Genomic DNA, 25,768 nt, shown 5'->3' with positions numbered 1-25,768 from the left:
TCACACAGAAGGGGTCCTTGATGGGTGGGTCTGCTTCATGGACTGTGCACACTTCTCCCTGGGCTTCCTCTGCTTCAGCCTGCTCTTGGCCTTGTGGATGTGTAACACAAAGAAAGCTAGGACCACCACGGTGCCCAAGAAGACAAAGACTGGGGTGGCCTGGCCCACTTTCTTGTTGCAGCAGCCGGGCATAATCCCTCCAGGGATGTCTCACCACTTTCTCTGGGAGCTTAGGGATTTACTTGGGGGTGAGTTGATCTAAAGTCCAGGTTGATGGAAAGTAACTTTTGATGTTTCCAATGATTACTGGGAGCCATCTCATTTGAAGGCTGGGGCCTGGCTCAAGACAAGTGTGAAGAGGCTGGCAGAGTCTGGGGTTTCAGATCTCCCAGATGGGCCTCAAGAAATTTGGAGTCACCAAACATGATTCCTTTCCATCCTCTCTGGAGGGCAGAGTCCACTCAGCTGGGAGGCTGTTGTTGACTTCTAGAGTGACTGAGGCTGGGAGGCATCGCCCCGTGCAATGCGTACTGAAGGAGAGCATTCAGAAGCCAAAAGCAATCCTTCTGATGGTGACTGTCATCCTAGAAACTGGAATCTCTATACAGCACAATCACCCTCCACCCTCAGCTGGAATCTGGTAAAGTCCCCAAATGGGGACACTTTTCAACAACTTCTGCTTTCTGCTTTAAACCCTTCAGTCCTTGATCCTTAAAATTCTATGTTATCACTATGCTAACTTCTGGAAATTTAGCAATCCTGCACCCTGACACAAAATACATATCATGGTTTGCCAAGATGAAATTTCCTTCATACAAGCCATCACTGATACCCATATTCCAGACAGACAGGAGTTCATTTAGAGCCAGGAGATCAGCTCTTTCCGTATCTGGAATCCACCACAGTCTTGTGTTTCATCCATAAAACTTTACTTTTCTTGTAACAGATGTGTTGTACCAGTCACTGAAGATGATGAGCCCAAGGCCGTCATCTGTGTCCTCCTCTGTTTGGTGATCTCCTTGGAGAAATACTCCTCTTTACTGTACACCATCAGCAGGGATCCATACTGATTAGCATCAAAACATGTGAAGAGAGAACCAAGTATTTTAACAAAGTGGCCCATGCTTCTCAGATTCTGGTACATGTCCCTGAAGATGGTGTGGATGTGGTCACCATTTCAAAGGATCATTTTTCATTCTTAAATTATCCCTGGGGAAATCACCAGGATAGCAGGTATTGTGGTACCAACCCAGAGAACTTTCTTACTTTGAGGAGGAATAGGAATTTATCTTCACCTGTTGAAGTCTGCTCTGCACCATTTTTTCACTCCGTCTCTGCTGGGGCAGGCATGGTGAGTATGATGTGCCACTGGGCAATACTTTCCCACAAAGCTGCTTTCTTGACTACAGAAATGAAAATGGCCAGGGAGCCCAACCAAGGCCATAATACTGAGGAGTAGGAGAAAGCCACTTCAATGTTGTCTTCATTCCTTGGCAAATAGGTTGCCATCATTCTTTGCCATTCAGGCTTATTTACAACCCTTCTTGTGCCTCCCATGCCAATGAGGACTGTGACACTAACAGTTGGCATCTCTCCATAGTGGTGGGCTTAGAGCAGCAAGGCTACGTGTAGGGACACTCAGTCAGATCTATGTAGCTGGGGCTCAAACTTGCCTGTAGCATTTAGTTGTTGAGGATGTGATAAACTCTCAGGAGATTGAGATTGTCAGTGGACTTGCTCAAACATGTAGACACCAGGGAACCTGCAGGTGGACGCGATTAGGATCTGGTTCGTGCTGGCAGGGCTCACCAGTTCACACTTCTGGATCATGCTCAAGTTTTGCTTTATGGCTTAAATCTCACAAAATGCATGTCCACCTATTTCATCTAATGCTCACAGAAATCCTCTACAAAAGAAGGGCTTCCTACCTCTTCTTTCTAGCAAGGTGAAAGCACCCGCCACCACTGGAGAAGCAACCCTGGAGGCCTAGCACCCCTCCTTCACACCAGAACCCCTCACCCCAAGACCATAGGTGACAATATCAGGTTTCATGTGGCCATGGTCTCCTGGCAGCCCCCAGGTTGTCATCTCCCTCAAAGAAAAGCAGATGATGTTATTGTCAACGTCAGTGCCTGCTACTCCAAGTCACATCCATTCAATCAGCAGGGTTATTTATTCAGTGTGCTGTAGGTTGTTGAAGGCCATGGCAGTCTGTCTTAATGGAGCTTGGAGCTCCTCCAGTCTCCTTACACTGCTTTCCCTGATGCCACCATCTTTTCCCCTGGACATGCACACTAGCACGGGCCACCACGACTTAACTGATTCTTAAAGTGCTTCAGCTGTTTGCAAGCTGTTTCTGCCTGCTGGGAAAGGTCTGGGAGGATTAGCTGGAGAGGGGTATCCTGGTTCAGTCTTTTAGGCTGCTATCCAGTTGCTTGGCATCAGTGTGCAGGCACCTCAGTATGTGCATAAGGGTTACTCTGATCCTTCCCGAACAGGGCCAGGTACACACAATGAAAGTGTGGGCTGGCCCCACTGGGGAGGAGGTGGGAGAGGGATCATCATGAGTACCATGAATTTTCTCCTACCATTTTTAAAGCTGTGTTGTCTTGATTCAGTGCATGCGCAGTTTCTGCAATCCTTTAACTATATTCTGGAGTTTTGAGGAAAATGGATTTGACAGTTTTGCTAGTTTTCAAAGATTCTGTGGGGAGAATGACACCCTGGAGTATCTTACACTGATGTCTTGGCAGACTGGAATTCATAGAGGACATCTAATGCATGAAATATATTAGTCTGAGTAGGCATAATTAGTGCATTTTCATGTTCTGTAATTATTTTTATCTAGCACCAATTACTGCAGAAAAATGAACTGAGAATTTAGAATTTTTTACTTGAGAAAATGTCAAAAAATACTCAAAGAAAAAAGATAGGGAGCTATGCAAGTTTATGATATGGAAATTAAACACTAGAGATGCAATATTAAATAAATAAAAACCCCGAAAAGAGAAAGCAGATTAGACAGAGCAGAAACTAGAAATTGCTACTATGGACATATTAGAATAAATTACCTTAAGTTGAGAAAAAGCATGAGTTATTAGCTCAAAAAAGCATACTTTGTACCAAACAGAAAAAAATGCAAAGGGACTCATATGCAAATTCAAGGGAATGAAATTTTTTTCCAAGAATTAAAATCAGATATACACTAAGGCAAAGAATAAGTCACTCTGGAAATTAAACAGCAATAACATTAACAAAGTTAAACAAAACCAGCCAAAATTATTTCTCTTTCTAATGAAAGTAGAATGCCTTTTTTAGGCCTAATTGTTCACTGAGAATAAATAGGAAGCTGTATAAAACATTTTAAAAAGCTGTATCAAGTATTATACAGCCATCAAGGCAACAGTGACATAAGTAAGAGCCAGTATCCTTGACATAAGGAAACATTTAGTTAAGTTTGACATTCTGCCCTATTCTTTTCCTGAAGATATTTGCCTATTCTTAAATGACATTTTAGACGGGGGAAAGTGAATAAGTGAAACTATTATAAGTCCCAGACTCTGAGAAGCTAATTAGAGATTTAGGAATGTATCATAAACTCTAAGGGAAGGGCAAAAATTGGGGTGGTATCCACCAACGAGCAAAGTATTTTCTAAGTTTCTTGGGCAGTCAGTAGGCACCCTGTTAGACTTGATTTTAAAAACTAGATGTGATTTTTAAAAAGTGCTGAAATTAGAAGCTTATCTTCTAATTATCTAAATCCATGATGGTTTCGATAATTATCCTGACTGATTGCCAGAAGAAAAGTAAACTATTTTTGAGGAAAATAACACAACCCAGAGCCCCAAATTATTTGTATAATTTTGCATAGAGTGTCTGGCATTTGATGTTAAAACTACCTGAAAAACTGGGAAACAAGACCAAATGACCAAAATTCATGAGAAAACAAAGACATCATAATAGAATCAGATATTAGAATTATCAGACATGGACTTCAACTTGGGATTATTATACTTGAGAAAGTAGACGACAAAATGAAGAATTTCAGCATAAAATTGAGGTCTATAAATGAATAAAATGAAAATTCTAAAAGTGCAAATTACAATAACAAAACTAAGCATTCAATAGATGTCTATAATAGCATATTAGATGTAGCCACAGGAAGTATTAATGAACACATACAATTAATGATACATATGATTTTCCAGTAATTAAATTTAAAGTAATTTGATAACTGTTCCAATTAAATATTAGACCTCATTTTAAAAATTATATGCTGTTCAAAGTACACACACTTTAAATATATGTTCAAAGAAATGTTGAAAGTAAAAATATGAAAAACATTTTTGAACTCAAATATTAAATATACTGGTATAACTATATTAATATCAGGCAAAGTAAACTCAAGATAAGCGTTATTAGAAATAAAAGGTAAAGTTTCATAATTATACAGTGGTCAATTCATCAAAAAGATGTAAGAATTATGAATTTGTATGTTGTTTCAGTTTGCTAAAGCTCCCAGAATGCAGTATACCAGAAATAGAACAGCTTTTATAAAGGGGATTTATTAAGTTTCAAGTTGTAGTTCTAAGGCCGTGAAAATGTCCAAAGTAAGGCACCAACAAGAGGATACCTTCTCAGAGGAAAGGCAGCTAGTATCTGGGTTCCTCTGTCACATGGGAAGGCATGTGACATTTGCTGTCTGGCTTCTGGTTTTAAATGGCTCTCTCATCTTCTGGTGTCTCCTCAGGCATTTTTCTTCTGCATCTACAAATTTTTGTCACTTGGTTTCATCTCTCTCTGCCATTTGTATTGGCTCTGAAGCATCTGTGCTCTCTCCAAAATATCTCCTTCTTAAAGGACTCCAGTAAGTGGATTAAGATCCACATTGAATGGGTGGGGTCACATCTCCATGGAAACAACCTAATCAAAAGGTCCCACCCAGCAATAGGTGTGCCTCCACAAGTTTGGACTAAAAGAACCTGGCTTTTCTGGGGTACGCAATTTCAAACCAGCACATATATTTAATAACATAGGCATAAGTTTCATCAGACAACTACGGATAGAATTAAAAGGAAGAACAGATAAATTCACAATCATAGTGAATGCTTGCAAAGCACATTAAACTGGACGTAAGTCATAAACAGAACACTTTATTTGTGTGGAGGTTAAGAGGGGTTCTTACGGTGTAAGAATTCATTGAGACAGGTATTTGTTCACTTTTCCAAATATGGAAAAACTTAATAAAATAGTTTTTCTGAAAATATTCATTTTGAGGGGAAATTGTATCTTTTAAATTTTAGATAGCTAACTATCTCTATCATGGTTCATGGCTTTTCTTGATTAATATTTATAGAAATAGACTTTCAATTTTTCTTCCATTTGTTCTTTCTATCATTGATTAATTCTTTAATATTTTTGGTTATTGAGTGAGGTGAGGATTTAACATTGTTTTGTTTTTTGTGGATAGCCAACTATATCTAGATTGTAAATTAAATAATTCACCTTTCCTGCCCTGCCTCTCAGTGATAAAATAGTACCTTTTTCTTATAATAAAATCTTCATGTTTTTTCCCTATTTGTCTCTGGGTTATCTGTTCTGATCTTTTATTTTATTGGTCTATTCATGTCTTTATACTATATTAATTGGAAAGTTGTAGGTTTATGATAAATTTCAATATTTAGTATTGGAAATTTTCTCTCAGTAGTTTTCAGTTTTCTACATCTTTGTGACTATTCTCAAATATTTATTCTCCCATATGAATTTTTTAATCATTTTACTTCATTGCTCATCCTACCACAAACAAGCAGACACTATTCAATTTGTTTTTGAACATCAAAATATTTATTACATTAGAAATATTAATATTTTATGATAGTTTCCCACGAAGGGAAGAATTCAATTTTGGGTGGTAACTTGTTATGATCACAAAGTAGATAGAGCAATCTCCTCATGTCTGAGAAGTGATGGAAGTGAGAAAAAATCATAGAAATGTAAGGAGGTTGTGGGACACAGAAAATGCTATTCAAGAGCACAAATACATAGTTGGCTTATTTTGTGGTGAGAAATAGGAACTATAAAGGATTTAGTAGTATCAGTACAAGTTATATAAAGCAGAACCCTGTGCTTGTTGTTGAGAATGAAAATTTGATGTCATTCTCTCTTCGTCTTCAGTACTGGCACAATTTTCCAAAGGACATATATTTTTTTTATTATATATTTTTATTAATTAAAGAAAAAAAGAAATTAACACAACATTTAGAAATCATTCCATTCTACATATGCAATCAGTAATTCTTAACATCATCACATAGATGCATGATCATCATTTCTTAGTACATTTGCATCGATTTAGGAAAAGAACTAGCAAAACAACAGAAAAAGATATAGAATGTTAATATAGAGAAAAAAATAAAAATAATAATAATAGTAAAAAAAAGGAAAAAGAAAAAAAAGACAAACAAACAAACAAACAGACAAACAAAAAAAAACCTATAGCTCAGATGCAGCTTCATTCAGTGTTTTAACATGAAGGAGAATTTTTTAAATTGAGTTTTTCATTAACTGCTCCCAGCATGGGAAATTCCTAAAAATAGCACATTGGTCAAAGAATACATCAAAGCAAAGGACATATTTTTAATTAAAATACTTTTATTTTCTACTCATTCATTTATTCACACACTCAGCTTGTTGTGAATACCATCAAATATTGTCCCATTTCCTGTGTTTATATGAGAGGAAAGGGTCCTGCACTTCTTTGTCTGCCAGTCTCCCAATTCCACACCTACACAGAAAGTAGCTAGATAAGTGATAATGATGATGAAAGAACTACCAATGTTTAAGAGTATATGAAGGTCTTCCTTTGGTAATGATTCCCCTTTGACCTGAAAATCTGAAGAGATGAGTGTGTGAAGAGTAAGTCTCTACTAATTAACCCCATGAGGGAAGTGGCTGCTTTCTACCCATTATTATGGGACAAATCCTCAGTGGAGATCACCTTCCCTATGACATTTAGCTCAGAAACCAATGATGATGGTTGTAACTTCCCTTCCGGAGGGCTGAAAGGATATTTAAGAATGCAGAAATCCTGGTAAAGGTGTTAGCACCTCTGGTCTTTGATAAAGGTGAGTTTAGGTTCACTGAGTTCCGGGGAGAAATCATATATTTCCTATGTTTATAAAGAGAAGCTCATGCTCTAAATGTTCATTTAATGAAAAATTTGGAGAGGCCTGAATTTTGGCATAAGACAAGGGATGATTTTCCGAGAAAGTCCATATCTGGAATTTTGAACTGTGTGGGATTTAAGCTTAGAAATATCAGCCTGTTATTCTGACCTACCAGGTTTTTTATTAGAAGTGAATTTTTATACTTTCTCTTCCTACTCTTGTTTTTTTTTCTGGGCTTAATTATGTATGCAAGTTTGACCCAAGTTTGTTCATTTCTCAGGAACTACTTTCAAGTACCTAATGCATATCAAGAGTTATACTAATAAGAATTCATAATCTAGAGAAAGTGAACAAATAATAAAACAGTTACAATGCCACCTGGGAAAGATTAAAGCAGAGGCTCTCTGGAGGGCATGCAGATGAGAATAAACCCAGGTGCGTGCGTGTATGTGTGTGTGTGTGTGTGTGTGTGTGTGTGTGTGTGTGTGTGTGTGTGTAGATGAAAGATGAGGCTAAAAAAGCAGTTGCAAAGCTTCTTATAGGAGGCAATGGCTAGGCTGAAACTTGAAAGAAGCCCAGGAGTTTCTCAGTTGAAGAAGAATAAGAGGACCTGCCAAGAAGAGGATTATCATTCACAAAGGCAATGACTGTGGAGTTAGTGTGGTAAACTCTGAAAACTGCCTATAGTACAGCATGAGAGAGTGGCAGGTGGGGAATATTGGATATGTGAGACATATGTGTGCTGAGGGTAGAGATTTGTAAAACTGTGGGAAGAGATGAGTTCACCACAGAGAATATGGGAAGATATGAGATTGGGATCAGCGTTGAAATATGGAGTATGTACTTATCTATAGGGTGTATAAAAGAAGATGAGTCTATAACATATTAAATAACAAAACAATAACATAAAATATCAAAATACCTAATAGTAAGTTTCATATAGGTAGAAGGCAAATCTGGAGAGATTGGTTTCATGGGAGCTTTGAGAAGAGACCCTTAAGATGAAGTAATCAGCAGTTTCTGATACTAAAGCACAGTCATAAACTTTTCCATTGCTTTAGTAATTAGCATGTTATTGATACACAGGATAGAATAGTTTCTCTATAATAGAAGGGAAAGAAGCCACACTGCAAGTGGTTGATGAATGAACAAGATCTAAAGGAGATATTGTTTATAGTATTTGTTCAGAAAGCTTGGTTACAAGTGGAATGATAAGAGCTGGCAACTATTGATCACTTACTATTAAGCATTTTCATATATTAATTAATTTAATTCTCTCAGCAACACTGTTAGATAGGCATATCTATAGAGAAAGAAGCTGTGGCTCAAAAATATTGTATAAATCACCCAACTGATAAGAGACAGAAAAAAAAATGCATGTTTATTGTGTCTGCTTTGAGCTCACACTTTTAGTCATTATGCTATACTGACTCCCAAAATTTTAAAAAAGAAAATGAATAGGGGATATAAGCAAATCATTAGTTATTTTGAATCTGGAAATGTTCATAATACAAAAAATTCCAGGTAATGGAAACACCTTTTATGCTTATACTGCATTGATTTCCTTCTCTGTTAGTTGTGTGTGCCCTGTCCCTCATTCACAAGCATCTCTGCTGGGGATATGGAGCGTGGAAACATATCAGCAGTGACTGAATTTATCTTCATTGGGTTTCCTAAACTTCAAGATGGTAGCCTCCTGTACTTCTTCCCTTTACTTTTCATCTACACCTTTATTGTCATTGGGAACCTAATGATCTTCTTTGCCGTAAGGTTGGACACCCGTCTCCACAATCCCATGTATAATTTCATCAGCATCTTCTCATTTCTGGAGATGTGTTACACCACAGCCACCATCCCTAAGATGCTCTCCAATCTGATCAGTGAACGAAAGACCATCTCTTTCCTTGGCTGCCTGTTGCAAATGTACTTTTTCCACTCACTTGGAAACACGGAAGGGGCCTTGCTGACTGTCATGGCCATCGACAGGTATATTGCCATCTGCAACCCACTTCACTACCCGACCATCATGGTCCCCCGGCTCTGTGCCCAGCTTTCTGCTGGGTCTTGTGTCTTTGGTTTCCTTATCATCCTACCTGAGATTGTGTGGATTTCTACCCTACCCTTTTGTGGCCCAAACCAAATCCACCAGATCTTCTGTGATTTCACGCCTTTATTGAATTTAGCCTGTACAGATGCATCTATGATCCTGGTGCAAGATGTAGTACATGCTCTTGCCATTCTAATAACAGCTCTGATTATTTCTCTTTCTTACGTCAGAATTATCATTGTGATCTTGGGCATCCCTTCAGTCGAGGGTCGCAAAAAGGCTTTCTCCACCTGTGCTGCCCACATCGCGGCCTTTCTGCTGTTTTTTGGCAGTGTAGCCCTCATGTATCTTAGATTCTCTGCTACTTATACACCATTCTGGGACACCACCATTGCTCTGACCTTCTCTGTGCTTGCTCCCTTTTTCAATCCCATTATATATAGCTTGAGAAATAAAGATATGAAAGATGCAATTAAGAAACTCCTTTGTTCTCATAAAGTATTTGCTGAATCTAGGAAGTAGTTTAGGTTACAGGTCCTTATACAGATGGAACCTCTTTCCAACATGTTAATCCCTACAGGGAACAGACTTTAAAACAATCATACAAGTTTTCTAATTTTCTTCCCACAAGTCAGTGAAAAGACTGGTAAAGAAAGTCTTCTTTGTATTTACAAAGATGATAAAATATCACTTCCTCTCCTTACTTCCCAAGAAATGTGAAATATATATTTTTTGCATCTCTAGTTTTACTTCCTTGTTTTAAATTTATTCTAATACCCTAAATATTAAATTTGAATACTAACACAACTTATAGGTTCTACCTTTACTACTAAACTTCTTTCCCGTCTTAGATATCTGATCTGTCTTTACAATACCCTTACGTGTCCTTAAAAAAAAACGTGTGTGGTGCAGTGAGAGTACATTCTCACTTTCCATAATACTAAGATGATTGGTCAAATGTCAGTAAGACACTGGATATTAAGCAGAAGGTAGATTTGCTGATACCCAAACTGCAGACTTTATCCCACAACTCTGTTTTCCTATTAGCCACACTGATTTTGTAAGATGTATATATTGGTGTGATCTGGGTGTGATGCTGTCATCATCATCAGTCCCATGGACTGCATTTGGTATTGGATTAACTACTAGAACTACCATAGAGAGAAGTTTAGTAGATCGGAGCCTTACCTCTGGGAACACTGAATCTTATGTAGAAACAATGAGGTAGAGTGTTAAGACATAATACTTACATTTATTTAGAGCTATAGTAAATCAAATTCATCAACTATTTTACTCACTGCTCTGAAATATCGGTTGTCTATTTTCCCTTCCATATTCATAGTAATATTTATTTTATATGTTTTATTAGAATACAGATACAACTTGGGATACAAAGCTTAAAATCATAAACTAAGATTTATTTGTTTTTCAAACAATGTTTATAACCATCAGCTTAATTATTCCAAAACATTTTACTGATTGGATATGCTAAATTATTTCTCTATTTTGATAATTTATATTGTTTTCAACTTATCACTGGTACAATAAACATGGCCAAAATCACATTCTTGCATAAATCCCATTCCTATTTTTTAAAACTTTGCTTCAAGATAAACTTTGAGGAGTTGACTTAATTAAAACTGTGAAAATATCTTTGTGGTTCTTGGGGAAAATATTACTTTCCTAAAAATCTGTACAAATAATTAGTTAATGATCACTTTTAACATAATTTAAATATCACAAAACCTGACATAAAGATAAAATAAAGACATCTGGTTATTCAGTGGGACACATAATTGAACTTGAAGCACTATTATTGTAGGGCACTGTGGTAGGGTGAGTAATTAGTTCCAGTCTTTCACATTGTTGTAACAGTTAAACATTATACCCTTGCAATCAATAGACTCTTCATGAGTGCAGTGTACTTTCTTCAGACATTGGGATGTTAGCAGATATTATAGAATTATAAAATGTGTTTGCAGTGTTAGTTTTCCTTCCATGCCTTTGTAATCCACCATGAAAAAGAGCATAGCCCAGACACCTGCTTCCTTTTCAGCCTCAGCCTCATAATGAAGCCGTTCTCCAGAAGGTGATTGATTTAGAGAAAGAAAGACGTGGAGCTGACCTAAACCAACCAGCCTGCAGCCTAGAGCCTGGAGCCTGGAGCCTGGAGCCAGAACCCAGATTCCAGAGACTTAATTTCAACCAAACCCAGCCAGTCACAGCAGACTCAGAGACTGATGAGTATGAAAATAAATTGTTGTTCTAATGCCCATGTGTAAAACATTTGACAGTTTACTATTCTCTTCCGGATTAGGATTCCTTTGGTATTGCACCAGTCTAAGATTCCATAAATTTAACAGCCAATGCTCAGTATCTGAATCTTAAGATATGCTGTTGGGTTTTATGGATTTCATATTAGATTTTTAATAATTTTTATGTCATTTTCAGAAAGTTTAGCTACATCAAATGTAGAGTTATTTAGTCATGTTGTCTATCTCTTGACATGTTAAAGAACATTTGCAGATTAAAGGGATCTGAAATGGCTCGGAAGTAGAGCAGAGGCCAAAGATTTGAAACTGGATGGTACATGGTAGAGGAGTAGAGGAAAGATGCACGGTAGCCATTTCTTAGAAGTTGCATTTTCCTTTCTAAATCATTTTGTTCAGCATTATTGTGATTCATAATAATCTTTCACTCAAATTATGCTTGAAAATAAATGTATGTCTTTAAAAAAATTTTTAGACAAAAAAAGGGTGAAATACAAATGCTTTTCCAAACATGTGGAAATAGGAAATGTGCATAGAAGACTTAAAAATTATAGACCATACTACTTTTTTTATTCCTGTACTTTGACGTATGTATACAAACAAAATAATTTTTGGTTAATCCAAACACGGTACAAAATTCAAATGTACTCTAAGATACTCTATGATTAGAATCTGTTGTGACAAGTAAATTAGTGAATATGTCTTTATCTGAAACCATAATGTCACTTATTATTGCACATTAATTTAGTTTGACCTGGGATAAAAAGTTCAATATACTTTTTAAAAAGCCCTCAAAGCAGCAAGAATGAAAAATAAAAAAAAAAAAAACCCAGTAGAAAAATTGGCACAAGATAGGGACAAGCAATTTTTAAAAACAAAACCCAAAAAGCTAATAAATAGATGCTTAAAATATTTAGTAAGGCAGGTATTAATGGAGATGTAGGGAAAAAGATGCTTATTTACACAACTGGTGGAAATGTAAACTGGTGCAGCTATTCTACAAAAAAAAATTAGTGGAAATTAAATCAATTCATGTGTGTCTGTGGCCCTATCAATACTAAGAGTATTTCTAAAAGACATTTTCACACATGTTTTTATAAGTTGACATTCATGAAGATGTAGTCTGAGGTGTTGAGTGGTTGGAAGCAGTCTGAGGGCCTGTTAGGGGAAAAGTGGACGTATAAAATACATTGATGAGTACTTCAGAGTATCATGGAACCACTAGATGTAATGAATCTAATAAACACAAATCAACTTAAATAATTCCCCCCCCCCCCAAATAATGCTGAATGAAAGAATTGTTAGGTACACAATGAAACAACTCAATACAATTTATGTAAATTTAAAGTACATACATGACTGGTGTCAGCAAGGTGGTTTAATGGGAGGCTCCCAAATCCTCCTCTGCTTGGACAGAAACATTGAAAAACAAGCAGAAGCCATTAAACCCAACCTTCTTGGGATACTGGAAAAAGCCAAAGGTTACCAGCAACCAAGTGAACACCGAATCAAGTAAAACGGAAAATAAAAATTGTGTGAAAGTCTTGCCCTTTCTCTCCTCTGTCCTGGCTCAGCATGGCGGTCTGTTAAATGGCCGACTATGCTCTGTGTGGCTCCCTGGCCCCTAGTTCTGGAGGGAGCAAAACACACCTTCTTCACAAGTGAGGGTGTATAGATGTTTCTCCCGTCTATCTGGCAGCTACATGAAGGACTGACCTAAGGTACTCAATGCCACTTAGCATATCTTAAAACTCACTTGAGAAGGAGAAATAACAAGCTAGCAGTGGATATTTTCATAATAAAATGCCTGGTGCCCAGAAGGATAGTGCATAGAGCATCTCCTTGGGAAATCTGGGTATTTGGTGTGTTCATGTATTCAGCCATCTGTATTTACAAAGCCATGTACATACCCAGGGCAAAATGTATGTTTAGAGAAGACTTGAGAAGGTACTAACCTTTCACCTCAGGCTGTTGTCTGGGATCAGTGTGTCTGGCTAAGTCCTCAGTGAGAACCCCAGCACAGAGCCAATCTGCAAAGACTAGAAGGCATTTTTTAAATTTTTGTTTTAGTGCCTAGCATTCAAGGATCTATCTTCTATAGCACTCATTGGATTTAATCTAAATGAGCTGAGACTTTAGTGACTGCACACAATAAGAAAAGCAATTTTTCAAAAAAAAAGTTTTAAAAATCACTAAATAAATAGTCCTCTACATCCTTCAATGAGTAAAAAAATTAACAAACCCTGGTGAAGAGGGAGAATTTTATTTTCAGAGTTAACACATTAAAATAATAAAATGCTGTATTTCACTAAAAAATCACAAGAAAACGAAAGAACATGAAAAGATGGCTCATTCAAAAGAACGATATAAAATGGTATAAACTATCCTGGATGAAACCCAGACACTTCATTTGCTAGTCAAAGATTTTAAGTTAATTGTCCTAAATATTTTTAATGAACGATAGTAAATAGTTTTATTGAATAAAGGAAAACATGTACAAACAACTAAAGGCAATAAAGGAAACAATATATGAACAAAATGATCACTTCAATAAAGAGAGATGTAAATTATAAAAAGCCAATAAACAAATTCTGGAGTAGAAAAGTGTAAAAATTGAAATAAAATTTTCACTATCAGGGTTCAACAGAAGATTTGAGCAGGCAGAGAATCATAGGATAATTGAAATCATTATCTTAGGAGCAGAAAAAAATGAAGAAAAGTAATCAGGGCCTAAAGGAACTGTGGTATACCATCAAATATATTAAACACTTACATTGTGGGAGTCTCAAAAAGAGAAGAAAGAGCGAAGTGGTAAAAAAGAGTATTTCAAGAATAATGGATATAAACTTCCCAAATTTGATGAAAGGTATGAATATAAATATCCAAGAAGTTCATCAAACTCCATATTGGATAAACTAGAAAAATATACACCCTAATATCCATAATAACCAAACTGTTATGTGCCAAAGACCAAAAAAAAGAATGTTGAAAGCAGTTATAGAGAAGTATCTCATGGTACACAGTGCTGGGAAAGTCACAGACATACTGAGTAGCTATCTCCAAGCCCTTGCCTATCCCCCACCTTCTCTCTTCTTCCTCTTGCTTTTTTGAATGTAGGTTTTTGTTCTATCTGAACTCTTGTGCGTTTGCATGCAGGTGTTAATAATGTATCCATTTTGCAAGAGACTGCAAGCATCTGGAAGAGACATTAAATCTTGACTAGTTCCAACTGCTTTCCAGGGCACACAGGTTGTTCATTGTTAGATTCCCCTCATCTTGGAGTGTGCAAAATCCCAGCACTTAGGAAATCCAGGTCTCACCCATATCTGAGTTGAAGCAACTGTGCAAAGTTGCTAAGTATGTTGGTCTCCTGAAGAGACCAGCCACAATTGGCCTCTCATCTCCAACACAAAGTAGGGCATACAGAACTGCAATTGACCTACACTGACCAGAGCAGTTGGCCAACCTGGGGGACCAGCCGTAGTGGGATCTATGCCCCTGTTCTATTGGGCTCTTCATGGCATCCAAGTAATAAAGCAGTAATCTGTGGAGCATCACCATTATATTTCAGGCTGTATTTCCACAATATACCATATAGAAACCAACTCCACAACAAGGTATGCTCAATAAGATTAAGAAATGAATTTTCATCAGAGACCATGGAGATCAGAGGAAATGGAATGTCCTATTTAAAGTGCTGGGGAAAAAACTGAGAAAGCTCAGACACACACACTTAGAGGTGCTTGGAGTGCCAAAGCAGATGCTTGAATAGCAGATATAATTAGCCTTAGATGTTTGGAGATGCCGAGTCCAGCAGACATTGCCACATGCCTTCCCAAGAGGTGTTAAGGAAAGACCCACAGTACATAAAAGCCAGAACATGGAGAGAGCCAAGGAATGCTAAGAGAAGAAATCTAGATTTTGCCCCAGAGAAGCTAAAAATGGATCAGTAGAAACTGGCCACATGCCTTCCCATGTGACAGAGGAAACCAGGATAGTGCCATCTGGCCCTTTCTTCAGAGTCAAGGTGTCTATCTCTGGATGCCTTAGTTTGGACATTTTTATGTCCTTACAATTGTAAACTTGTAACTTAAAAATCCCCTTTATAAAAGCCATTCCATTTCTGGTATATTGCATTTTAGCAGTGTCAGCAACCAAAACAAGGAAGTTAAATAAAGGCCCAATAGTAATCACAAAGAAAATATCTCTAAAAATATACATAAAATGGCAAAAGTCAGTCTTGGCATATCAGTAATTACATTAAATGTAAATGAATTAAACTCCCCAATATAAAGGCAGAGGATGGAAGAATATGTAAAAAAGCACATGATCCAAATTTGTATATTTACAACATACTTGCCTTAAATCCAAAGACACAAATATTTTCAAAATAAAAGGATGAAATTAATAGTCCATGCAAATAATAACCAATAGAGAGCTTGGGTGGCTATAATATCAGACAAAATAAGCTTTTCTTAAATTCTGTTACAAAAAACAAGGAAATACATTATCTATTGATAAAAGGAATAATTCACCAAGAAAATAAAAAAATTATACACATATATGCTCCTAAAAACAGTGACTCAAAATATATGAAGCTTTCAATGACTGCATTGAATGGAGAAATAGTTCAGCAATATTAATAGAAAACTTAAATACATCACTTTCAATAATTGACAGAACATCTAGACAGAAGATAAGAAAATAGAGGGATGAGCAACACTAAAACTCTACTGGACCTAACAGGCATATAGAGCATTCCTCCCACCAACAGCAGAACACATAAGAAAAATAAATTCTCCAGTATAGATCATATGTTAGGTCACAAAATTCCAAGTATATTTTTAAAGAATAAAATCTTAAAAGTATCATCTATCATCTCAAGAAAATGAAGCTAGAAAATCAAATGTTCATAAATTTGCTGGTCAATCTTTGATGGAATCCTGTAAAGGCTATGCTCAGAAGGAAATTTATAGCTGTAAACACTTATGTTTTAAAAGTACTCAAATAAATGAACTAACTTCACACCTTAGACAGTAGAAAAAGAAGACCAAATTAAAACCAAAGTTAGAAGGGAGGAATTAATAATGATTAAAGTGAATATAGATGAAATAAAAAATAGTAAAACAGTAGAGAGTCTCAACAAAACTAAAAATTGATTCTTTAAAAATATTTTAAAAATTGACATTTTGTTTGCTTGACAAAGAAAATAGAGAAGACAAAAATAAATAAAATTCAAAATGAAAGTGTAGACATTAATATCAACTTTACAAATATAAAAGGAATTATAAGAGAATATAAAATTTTATTGCCACAAATTAGAAAATTTAGATTAAATGAACAAATTCCCTGTAAAGACTCAAATTACCTAAATTGACTAAAAAGGGAATTGAAAATCTCAACACTCCAATAAAAGAAAAGAGATACGAGTGTTGGGATTGAATCATGTACCTCACAAAAGACATGATCAAGTCTTAATCCATATTCTTGTGGGTATGAACACATGAAAATAGAGCCTTTGAAGACATTATTATCAGTTAAAATATGGGCTTATTGTGAATAGGATCTTCAAAGATTCTATTTAGATGTGGCCAAACGGATTCAGGTCAGCTTTTATCTATATGATTGAGAGCCACATAAAGAGACAAAATCAGGCAGGGTTAGAGAAAGCCATGGGAAAAAACAAGGAGCCAAAAGTCAGAGAAGATCAGAAGAGCACATATAAGAAGGGAGATTGTCATGTGATGAAGGACTAACATCATCAGAACGCTACTGACTCCAGGAGAAAACCTGACCTTGCAGGCATCTTGATTTTGACCTTCTAGCCTTCAAAACCATGAGACAATAAATTCCTGTTTTTAAGCCAACCAGTGTATGGCATTTGTCATGGCAATTTGGCATACTGAGATGATTAGCAATCAGAACCTCCCAACAAAGAAAAGTCCAGGACCAGATGCCTTCACCAGTGAATCCTACTAAACATTTAAAGAAGAATTAACTCCAATCCTTCCAAACTCTTTCAAAAATTGAAGAGACAGGAACATTTCCTAATTCATTCTATGAAGCCAACATTACCCTGATGCCAAAGTCAGATTAAAACAGCAAAACAAAAGAGAACTATAGAACAATATACTTTATGAATATATGTGAAAAAGTCCTCACCAAAATACAAAATCATATTAAAAAGATTATACAACATAACCAAGTGGATTTAATCCCAGAAATTTAAGTATAGTTCAACATATGAAAATCAATCAGTGCAATATACCACATTATAGAATGAAGGAAAAAGTCCACATGGTCACCTCAATTGATACAGAAAAAGGCATTTAACAAAATACAGTATCCTTACATGATAAAATAATTCATAAATTAGTAATACAGGAGAACTCTCTCAATCTGATAAAGGAAATTTATGAAATCCCATAACTAGCATCATGCTCAATGGTGAAAGACTGAAAGTATTCCCTTTAAGATCAGGAGCAAAGAAGGATGCCCACTTTTACCACTGCTATTCAACATTGCCCTAGACATTTTAGCCAGAGCAGTTTAGCAAGAAGAAGAAATAGAAGTCATCTGATTTAGATAGGAATCATTAAAACTATCTCTATTTATAGGTTACCTGATTCTCTATAGAAAATCCCAAAACATCCACAAGCTACTAGAGCTAATAAATGAATTCATCAGAGTTGTGGGGCCAGATGAACATGCAAAAATCATTACTGTGTTTTTATATACCACTTATGAACAATCTGAAATGAAATCAATAGAGCAAATTCATTTACAATAGCATCAAAAAGAAAAAAAATATTTAGGAATAAATTTAATGAAGGAGATGAAGGAATGTTACAGTGAAAAGCACAAAACATTGTTGAAAGAAATTAAAGAAGAGCTAAATAAATGGAAGGGCATCTTATTTTCATGGACTGGAAGACTTAATATTGATAAGATGCCAATACTACCCAAAGCAATATGCATTTCAACACAATCTTTGTAAAAATTATAGTAACATTTTCTTGCAGAAATGAGTATGTCAATTTTCAAATTTACATAGAATTGCAAGAGGCCTATAGTGCCAAAACAATCTTGAAAAAGAGCAAGGTTTGAGAATGCACATTTCCTGAATTCAAAACTTACTACCAAGTTATAGTAATTAAAACAGTGTGGTACTAAGATAAGGCATATAGACCAATGGAATAAAATTGAGAGTTCAGAAATAAACCCAAACATCTAGAACCAACTGATTTAAAAGAGTGCCAAGATCATTCAGTGGGGAAAGTATAGCCTGTTCAAAAGTTGCTGCTAGGAAGAGTGGAGATCCATATGAGAAAACATGAAGTTGGAACTTTTCCTCATACCATATGCAAAAATTATCTAAGAATGCATAATTAACCTAAATATAAGAGTAAAAATCATACAATTCTCAGAGGAAAACCTAGGTGCAAACTTTCATCACTTTGGACTTGAAAATGGATTCTTAGATATTGCACAGAAAAACAAGAACAACCAAAGAGAAAGTACATAAGCTGGACTTCATCAAAATTAAAATCTTTGGGGCATCAAAGGGCATTAACAAGAAAATGAAAAGATAACCTAAGGAATGGAAGAGAATAGTTACAAATCAAATCTCTGATAAATGTTTAATATTTAGAATATATAAAGGACACCTACAACTCAATTGGAAAATCCAATTCTGTGTGACAAGACACAAATTGTATACATACATATATATTTTTTTTCAAAATATGAATAGTAAATATCCTTAGAGAGATAAAAATGTATATTGGAGCTTTCTGTGCTACCTAGAGAGGGGTCCACATAGCATTGCCTTGGGTTCTCCTTGTAATTTAAAGGGAAATTTCCTCAATTGTTCAGAATGCTTACAAATTGTATATTTTGAGGAAAGTGAATTTGTGTTTCTCAGGAAAAACTGGCTAGCAGAAGAAAAGGTATAAATTCCTTCTGACATCTGAAATCTTCAGTTCAGAAGCTTTAAGACCTCCAACTGATTAGATGAGGAGACACCCCTCATTGCTTGAAGCAATTTCATTTGTTGATTGTGGATGCATCCAACTGACTTATGATGTAAATCTATCTATGAAATCACCTTCACAGTAACAATCAAGAAAAGGAATCACATCTCTTTATTCTCAGAAATTTTAGTAAATAAAAGTAAAAAATGGAAGCAATGCCAATAAGGGTACCATGCAAAGTTTTTAATTTGCTTTAGCCTCTGGGAGACTGCCCTGCATCAGACATTTCTCTTTCTGGAAATGTCTCTCAGGTATATGCACAAAGCAGGCAAACCAGTGGAAAATCAAACAATATTAGCTAAAACATTGATTGCAAATTTCAATATGGAACTAGTAGGTAGACCATGTGGAAGACAATTTTTCCCCCATACACTAGGCTGAATGGCCTATAAACAAAGTGCACTGTAAATCTAACTCCCCCTTTTTATTTTTGTTGTTCCTCTGACTTCTTCTCCTCTACTCTACCAACAATTCCCAAACCTGAGTTGTGAATTTTCAATTCACTGAAAAGCCTATGCATTTACAGCCACCACAGAACAGAAAGCAAAAGAAAGAAACAAAGAAGATACATTCCATTGCTTAGAGCTTCCTGGCTATCTCCTTTGTCTTGGTTTGGAGTTCTCTGGGATTGGGAGTCTCCTAATTACCAGCCTGAGTCTTTTTTCCTAATTAGAGTCATTATGGGAACTGTTGTTGTTTTACTTATCATGAGTCACCCGTGTAGAATTCCCAAGGGAATCCATCACCCATTCTAGTTATACTCAGGAAATGGCATGTGTGTACACACACTGGGAAGGAGGGCAGGTAAGGGAACAATTAAGAAAGAAACTCCACAGGGAGAGCCAGGTTAATATATCACTGACTGATAAATGAAATATAGTTCAGATGGGGGACTCGAGGCAGAAACATAGCAGAAGAATGAAGGAAGTTCATCTTAGTAGCTCTATATGGTTGACCACTTCAGAGTAGGGAAAGATAGAGTCTTCACCCATGTTTATCCCAACTTTTAAACCCAACAGCAGCAAAGTCAGTGAATTGACTAATCTTTGGGAATGGGAGATATCCAAAGAAAGAAAAATATACCTGTATAACAAGAGTTTCAATGGACTTGTACATGTGAGTAGCTGTTAAGAAGGTTTTAAATAAGGATGAGTTAGGAAAGAGTGTTATGGGGCAAATATTACACAATGTGAAGGTTTCAATTACTAAGTTTTATGAAAAATGGGTGTCATACAAACAGGGCTCAGGGATTGCTTTAAAATCAGAAATGAACATTGTGGATGAATTTCTAAAACATTTTTAGAAATCAATGTTTCAGGATAGTTTATATGTAGAGTTATCTGTTGGTCATTTAACGCCATTCACATTTACACTAGATTTATTAATTTTGGATAAAGATAGGTCCATATTTAATGGACAAATTTGATATTTTTTCTTTTAGATAGCTAGTATTGCTCCTTGGTTCAGATCTTTGCATTCCTTCTTTGACTTAACCACAACCCTTCAGGACATTAGGGAATCAGGCCTCGGTCTTCTCAGAAATCTCTTTCTGTGTACCTGGCTCTTTTCATAGAAACTTGTCCTTAGGGAGATGGTTAGAAGATGTGGTAACTTCTGTTGGGGACATCAGTTGTGTGGGAAAGATAAGGTATGTATGTGAACAAGTCAAAAACCCTTAAAAATATTTTGAAAGGTAATGAATGTAGAGAGTGAAAAATAGAGTGTTAGAGACCAGTGATATAAGCTTTTATCCTACTAAAACTAGATAATATATATGAAGAATTTAGCTAGGATAAGAGACAATAGAGATTGAAAGGAAGTGGGGTAAGGATATTGGGGGTAGGAGAGACTCCCTTTAGGAATGTTCAGAGAATGGAAAATGTGTGTTTGTAAAAATAGTAGACTTGTTAAACAGTTTTGTAATTCAAAAAGTTACCATAGCAGGTAGCTTTGTATTCTGAAACAAATAACAAAATATTAATTTCAATACAGCATTAAAGGAAGATGACACTAGCTGTTGTGTGCAGAAAAATGAGTTTGATGGGGCTTTATCATGTAATCAATAAGCAAATATAAGTAAGAAATTAAAATGTCCCTTATATGGGATACACAAAGCAAGGTAACAACAGAAACTAAAGGAAGTTTATTATATTCTCTTTTGATGATTAGATAAGAGTTACCCCAAAGTGTTTGAGATTTATTTCCTTTATTAAAAAAGGGCAATTGGAGGAATAGAATGGTGGGGATATAAAATTTGTGGATAGGTATGGAAGGGAAGTTACCTGAGGAAACTGATACTCTAGAATGATTAACCTGGAGAGATTGGAGGCTTGAGTTTAGAACTCTTACTTAGAGGATGCAGGAGAGAAGGTATGAGAGGAGCTGGAATGGCCCATCTTTTAAAGGAAGCCATTGCTATATATTTACTCCTCCAACTATTCTCAGGGCCACTGTTAAGAATGAAGGGAGAGTTCTCTCTCCAGGGAGAGTCATTTAGAGGTAGATATGGAAGGGAAGATAAGTGGAATTCATTATTGGTAACTTTGTCTTTGCCACTAAATATTCAAACCTTTTGCTAGGAATCAGATGTGGAAGTGGGAAATTTGTAACACTTGTAGGGATATTGTTAAATAAAGCAACGAATCAATCTATAAAAGGATCAGTAAAATATGAATATGAAAGAACAACACCAGAATCAAATGCCATCTGTTCAATTTCTTGTCTAGATCCATATATGTCTAAATGCAGTGGCTTTAAAATATGGTCCTCTGACCAGCAGGATCTAATTACTGGGCTCTACCCCATATATACTGAATTAGAAACCCTCAGGATGGAGCCCAGGAACTTGTATGATGATTCTGCTATATGCCAAAAATGGAGAACCACTCCTTTAAAGAATTAGCTGTGCTGTTTGATTCAATTTTTTCCAACTGTAGTTGTAATCATCTATGGACTATGGACTCTGCCTTCTTCCTTTGTCTTCCTCTTCATCTCTAATACAGGGATCTATTCAGAATTTGGCATTTGGTAAGTGTATTCACTTTCTGACAGATAATAGACCCAGAAGACTTAAGTGCACTGGGAATTGAAATCCTTGTTTTCAACCTGGAGATGGAAGGCCCCAATTGGACCACTAATCAAGAATTCATCTTCTCTGCTTTCCCTTGTTCCTGGGGAGATGCTGTCCTCTGTTTTGTCCCACTGCTCTTCATCTATACTTTCATTGTTGTTGGAAACCTGGTTATTATCACAGTGGTCCAGCTGAATACTCACCTCCAGACTCCCATGTACTACTTTATCAGTTCCCTTTCCTTCCTGGAGGTTTGGTATACCACAGCCACCATCCCAAAGATGCTCTCTAGCCTGCTTAGTGAGAGAAAGACCATTTCATTAAAGGGTTGCCTTCTGCAGATGTATTTCTTCCATTCCACAGGCATCAGTGAGGTTTGTCTCTTGACAGCTATGGCCTTTGACCGCTACCTGGCCATCTGTAGCCCTCTTCACTACCCCACCATCATGACCCCCAAGCTGTGTGCCCAACTGACTTTGAGTTGCTGTGTTTGTGGCTTTATCACACCCCTCCCTGAAATTGCCTGGATCTCCACACTGCCCTTTTGTGGCTCTAACCACCTTAAGCACATCTTCTGTGACTTCCTCCCCGTGCTAGGCCTAGCCTGCACAGATACACAAGCCATCATCATGATTCAGGTGGTGGATGTTGTTCATGCAGTGGAGATTATTGCAGCCGTGATGCTCATTTTCACGTCCTATGTTGGTATCGTGGCTGTGATTCTACGTATACGTTCAGTCGAAGGCCGCCGCAAGGCATTTTCCACTTGTGTCTCCCACCTGACTGTGTTTTTGCTCTTCTTTGGCAATGTGGCTCTCATGTACCTACGCTTCTCTGCCGCCTACTCCTTATTCTGGGACACAGCCATCGCTCTGGGCTTTGCAGTTTTGTCTCCCTTTTTCAACCCCATCATCTACAGCCTGAGGAATAAGGAGATAAAGGAAGCAATAAAGAAGCACATGAGTCAAGTTAAAATCTATTTTTCGTAAGACTAGAGGCCTCAAATAAGATAAACAGTTGGGAGTTTATATGGTTGCAGGTTTCTCTTCAGCATCAGTTCTCAACAACCTGTCCTGCCTTCTCAGCATTTTACTGTAACTGATCTCCCAAAGGTCACCAAATTAAAAATTCATGAACAGCTGAATTCAATAGCATTTTTTCAATCCTGATTCAATTAGGAATCTTTTTGGATCTGACTTTGTTCATTAAATTTTCTGCTACCCAATTGCTTTGTTGAAATAATCTGGAAAAACATTTACTAATTTTAACACAGTCAACAATTTGTTTGTAAGTCATGATATATCTTAATAAGATTAAATTCTCTCCATGGTGCTTCCGATGGATGTAAGGCAATGGTACTAATTTCTATATTGGGTATTCACGTATTTATCAATAAGCAATTTAATAACTTATCAAACAATCCATTATTTCACAATAAAGTAAAAAAATCTACTCTGTTTTCACTATTAGCAAGGGCATTGCACATATTAGATAATAAATATCTGTTGAATAATAAACCAATATTACCCTACAGTGTTATGGTTTTGTAGGGAATTGATCAACAGTATTGGTCCTAACACGTCCTTTTTTAAGCCTTCTCTTCTCTTCTATGGCTTTCAAGATGGTGGACTGTTTTTATTGCTGTTTTTGTTGTTTTTTCCTCTTATTTCATTCAGGGCTCTTTCTCTTGTTTACTCTTCTTACACCTGCTTCATAAAGGGTGAAATTCTCCAGGGCTCCTGCTTCATTTGGAATAGGATAAAGCATCACACTTCCCTAGACCACTAACATAAACCCTATGACTGTCAGCCTAATTTCCCCACTTTCATACAATAGCCCCTTCATAATATCCCTTAAATCTTACAATGCTCAAAAGTCAGAGAGAAAGCTTTTCAAAAAAGAAAAGAAGGCCTCCATAGAATACTTGGTGTAAGAAAATAAGGAAAGAGCAAGAAAGAGTGTTGTGGGGCGCACCGAAAGAGACCACACAATTCAAAACTGCAAGCCAATTTGGAGTCTTTATTAGCCGGCCGGCGACTGCCTCAGAAACTTCCAAGAAGGAAGATTCAGAGAGCAGCCGCCAGAGATTTTCAAGGTGTGCTTATAAAGGCTAAAATCATGTTGTGGTTTTGCAGGTGCTAGCAAGCAAGCGTATCATAGAAGCAGAAGAATGCTGTTAGCTGTTGCCAAAACACATCCCGTCCTCTCAGTTCCCTAACATTGGTTATTGTTTAACTCTTGGGGACATTCCACCCCAATGTTGTGGGGACTTTCCCTGCTTGGGCCTCATTAATTGCTCCTGGCCCTCCACAAGAGATGCATAAAATGTGTTGTTGATTTAAATAATATATCTTGCTTTTAATACCATTAAAAAGACTTGAGGGATAAATTGCTTTACTTTACTGATTGATTAATTGATTATAACTGTGATTTCTTCAAAATAAAATTGCTACAGAATTGATACACTTAAATCTCCAGTACATGAAGGGCCACAGTCTTGCCCTCTGTTCTCCACAAATTTTTTTTTGTACTATACAAATCTCTCATTGTACCTATTTACCACTTTCTAGATGATTTCCTCACTGAAGACTGAGTTATTTCTTAAAATTTAGATCTGGTTGCTTTATTCTTCTGCTTAAAACCCTTTTATGATAAAATTTACCTTCACTTCAGATTATGAATATGAAGCAATTTTACTAGCTAATGTGTATAACATGTGTGTTGAATGAAGAATAATCCAACCTTAGAAAGTATAAAAGGAAAGGAAATGGAGAAAGAAATTTCATGGTATGTTGACATTCACAGGGTATCTTGTAAATGTGCTTTCTATTAATACATGGCATCAAGGGACCATATGCCTTCTGCCTTGGAGGGAAAACAGCAGTTTACTTACTCTTTGTTAACTTTGGATATATGTCTTTTACCAACTACCCTGCTGCATTTGTTGATCATATTTTGCTTGAAATAATAAAATAATATGTTCACTATCATAATTGTACTTATTAATAATAATGATAATTTTGCATTTATTGAGGACTCACAAGTTTAAGACATTGTGACAGATGTCTCATATGTTACTTTATAACAATTCTCTGCAATAGATATTCTTATATACATGTAATCATGAAAGACAGCAAAGAAAAATCTCTGTTTGTATTCAGGAGGAAATCACTACAATGGTG

At 36.4% G+C, this 25,768-nt stretch overlaps 2 protein-coding genes and 1 pseudogene across 2 annotated transcripts; 2 read left to right on the top strand and 1 right to left on the bottom strand.

Annotated features, from left to right (window-relative positions):
• Positions 1 to 2,173, bottom strand: LOC143680160 (membrane-bound transcription factor site-1 protease-like; annotated as a pseudogene).
• A 6,614-nt stretch (positions 2,174 to 8,787) lies between these two features.
• LOC143678778 (olfactory receptor 6K3-like) lies at positions 8,788 to 9,735 on the top strand. The gene has a single exon (XM_077155714.1). The coding sequence runs from the start codon at positions 8,788 to 8,790 to the stop codon at positions 9,733 to 9,735; it is 948 nt and encodes a 315-aa protein (XP_077011829.1).
• A 12,892-nt stretch (positions 9,736 to 22,627) lies between these two features.
• On the top strand, positions 22,628 to 23,575 carry OR6K2 (olfactory receptor family 6 subfamily K member 2). The gene has a single exon (XM_077155713.1). It carries the CDS (start codon positions 22,628 to 22,630, stop codon positions 23,573 to 23,575), a length of 948 nt encoding a protein of 315 aa, XP_077011828.1.
• The last annotated feature ends 2,193 nt before the right edge of the window (positions 23,576 to 25,768 follow it).

Source organism: Tamandua tetradactyla, chromosome 4 (assembly GCF_023851605.1).
Source record: "Tamandua tetradactyla isolate mTamTet1 chromosome 4, mTamTet1.pri, whole genome shotgun sequence".
Lineage (NCBI taxonomy): Eukaryota > Metazoa > Chordata > Mammalia > Pilosa > Myrmecophagidae > Tamandua > Tamandua tetradactyla.
The sequence above is the reverse complement of the archived record's forward strand: the minus strand, read 5'-3'. Positions and strand labels throughout refer to the sequence as shown.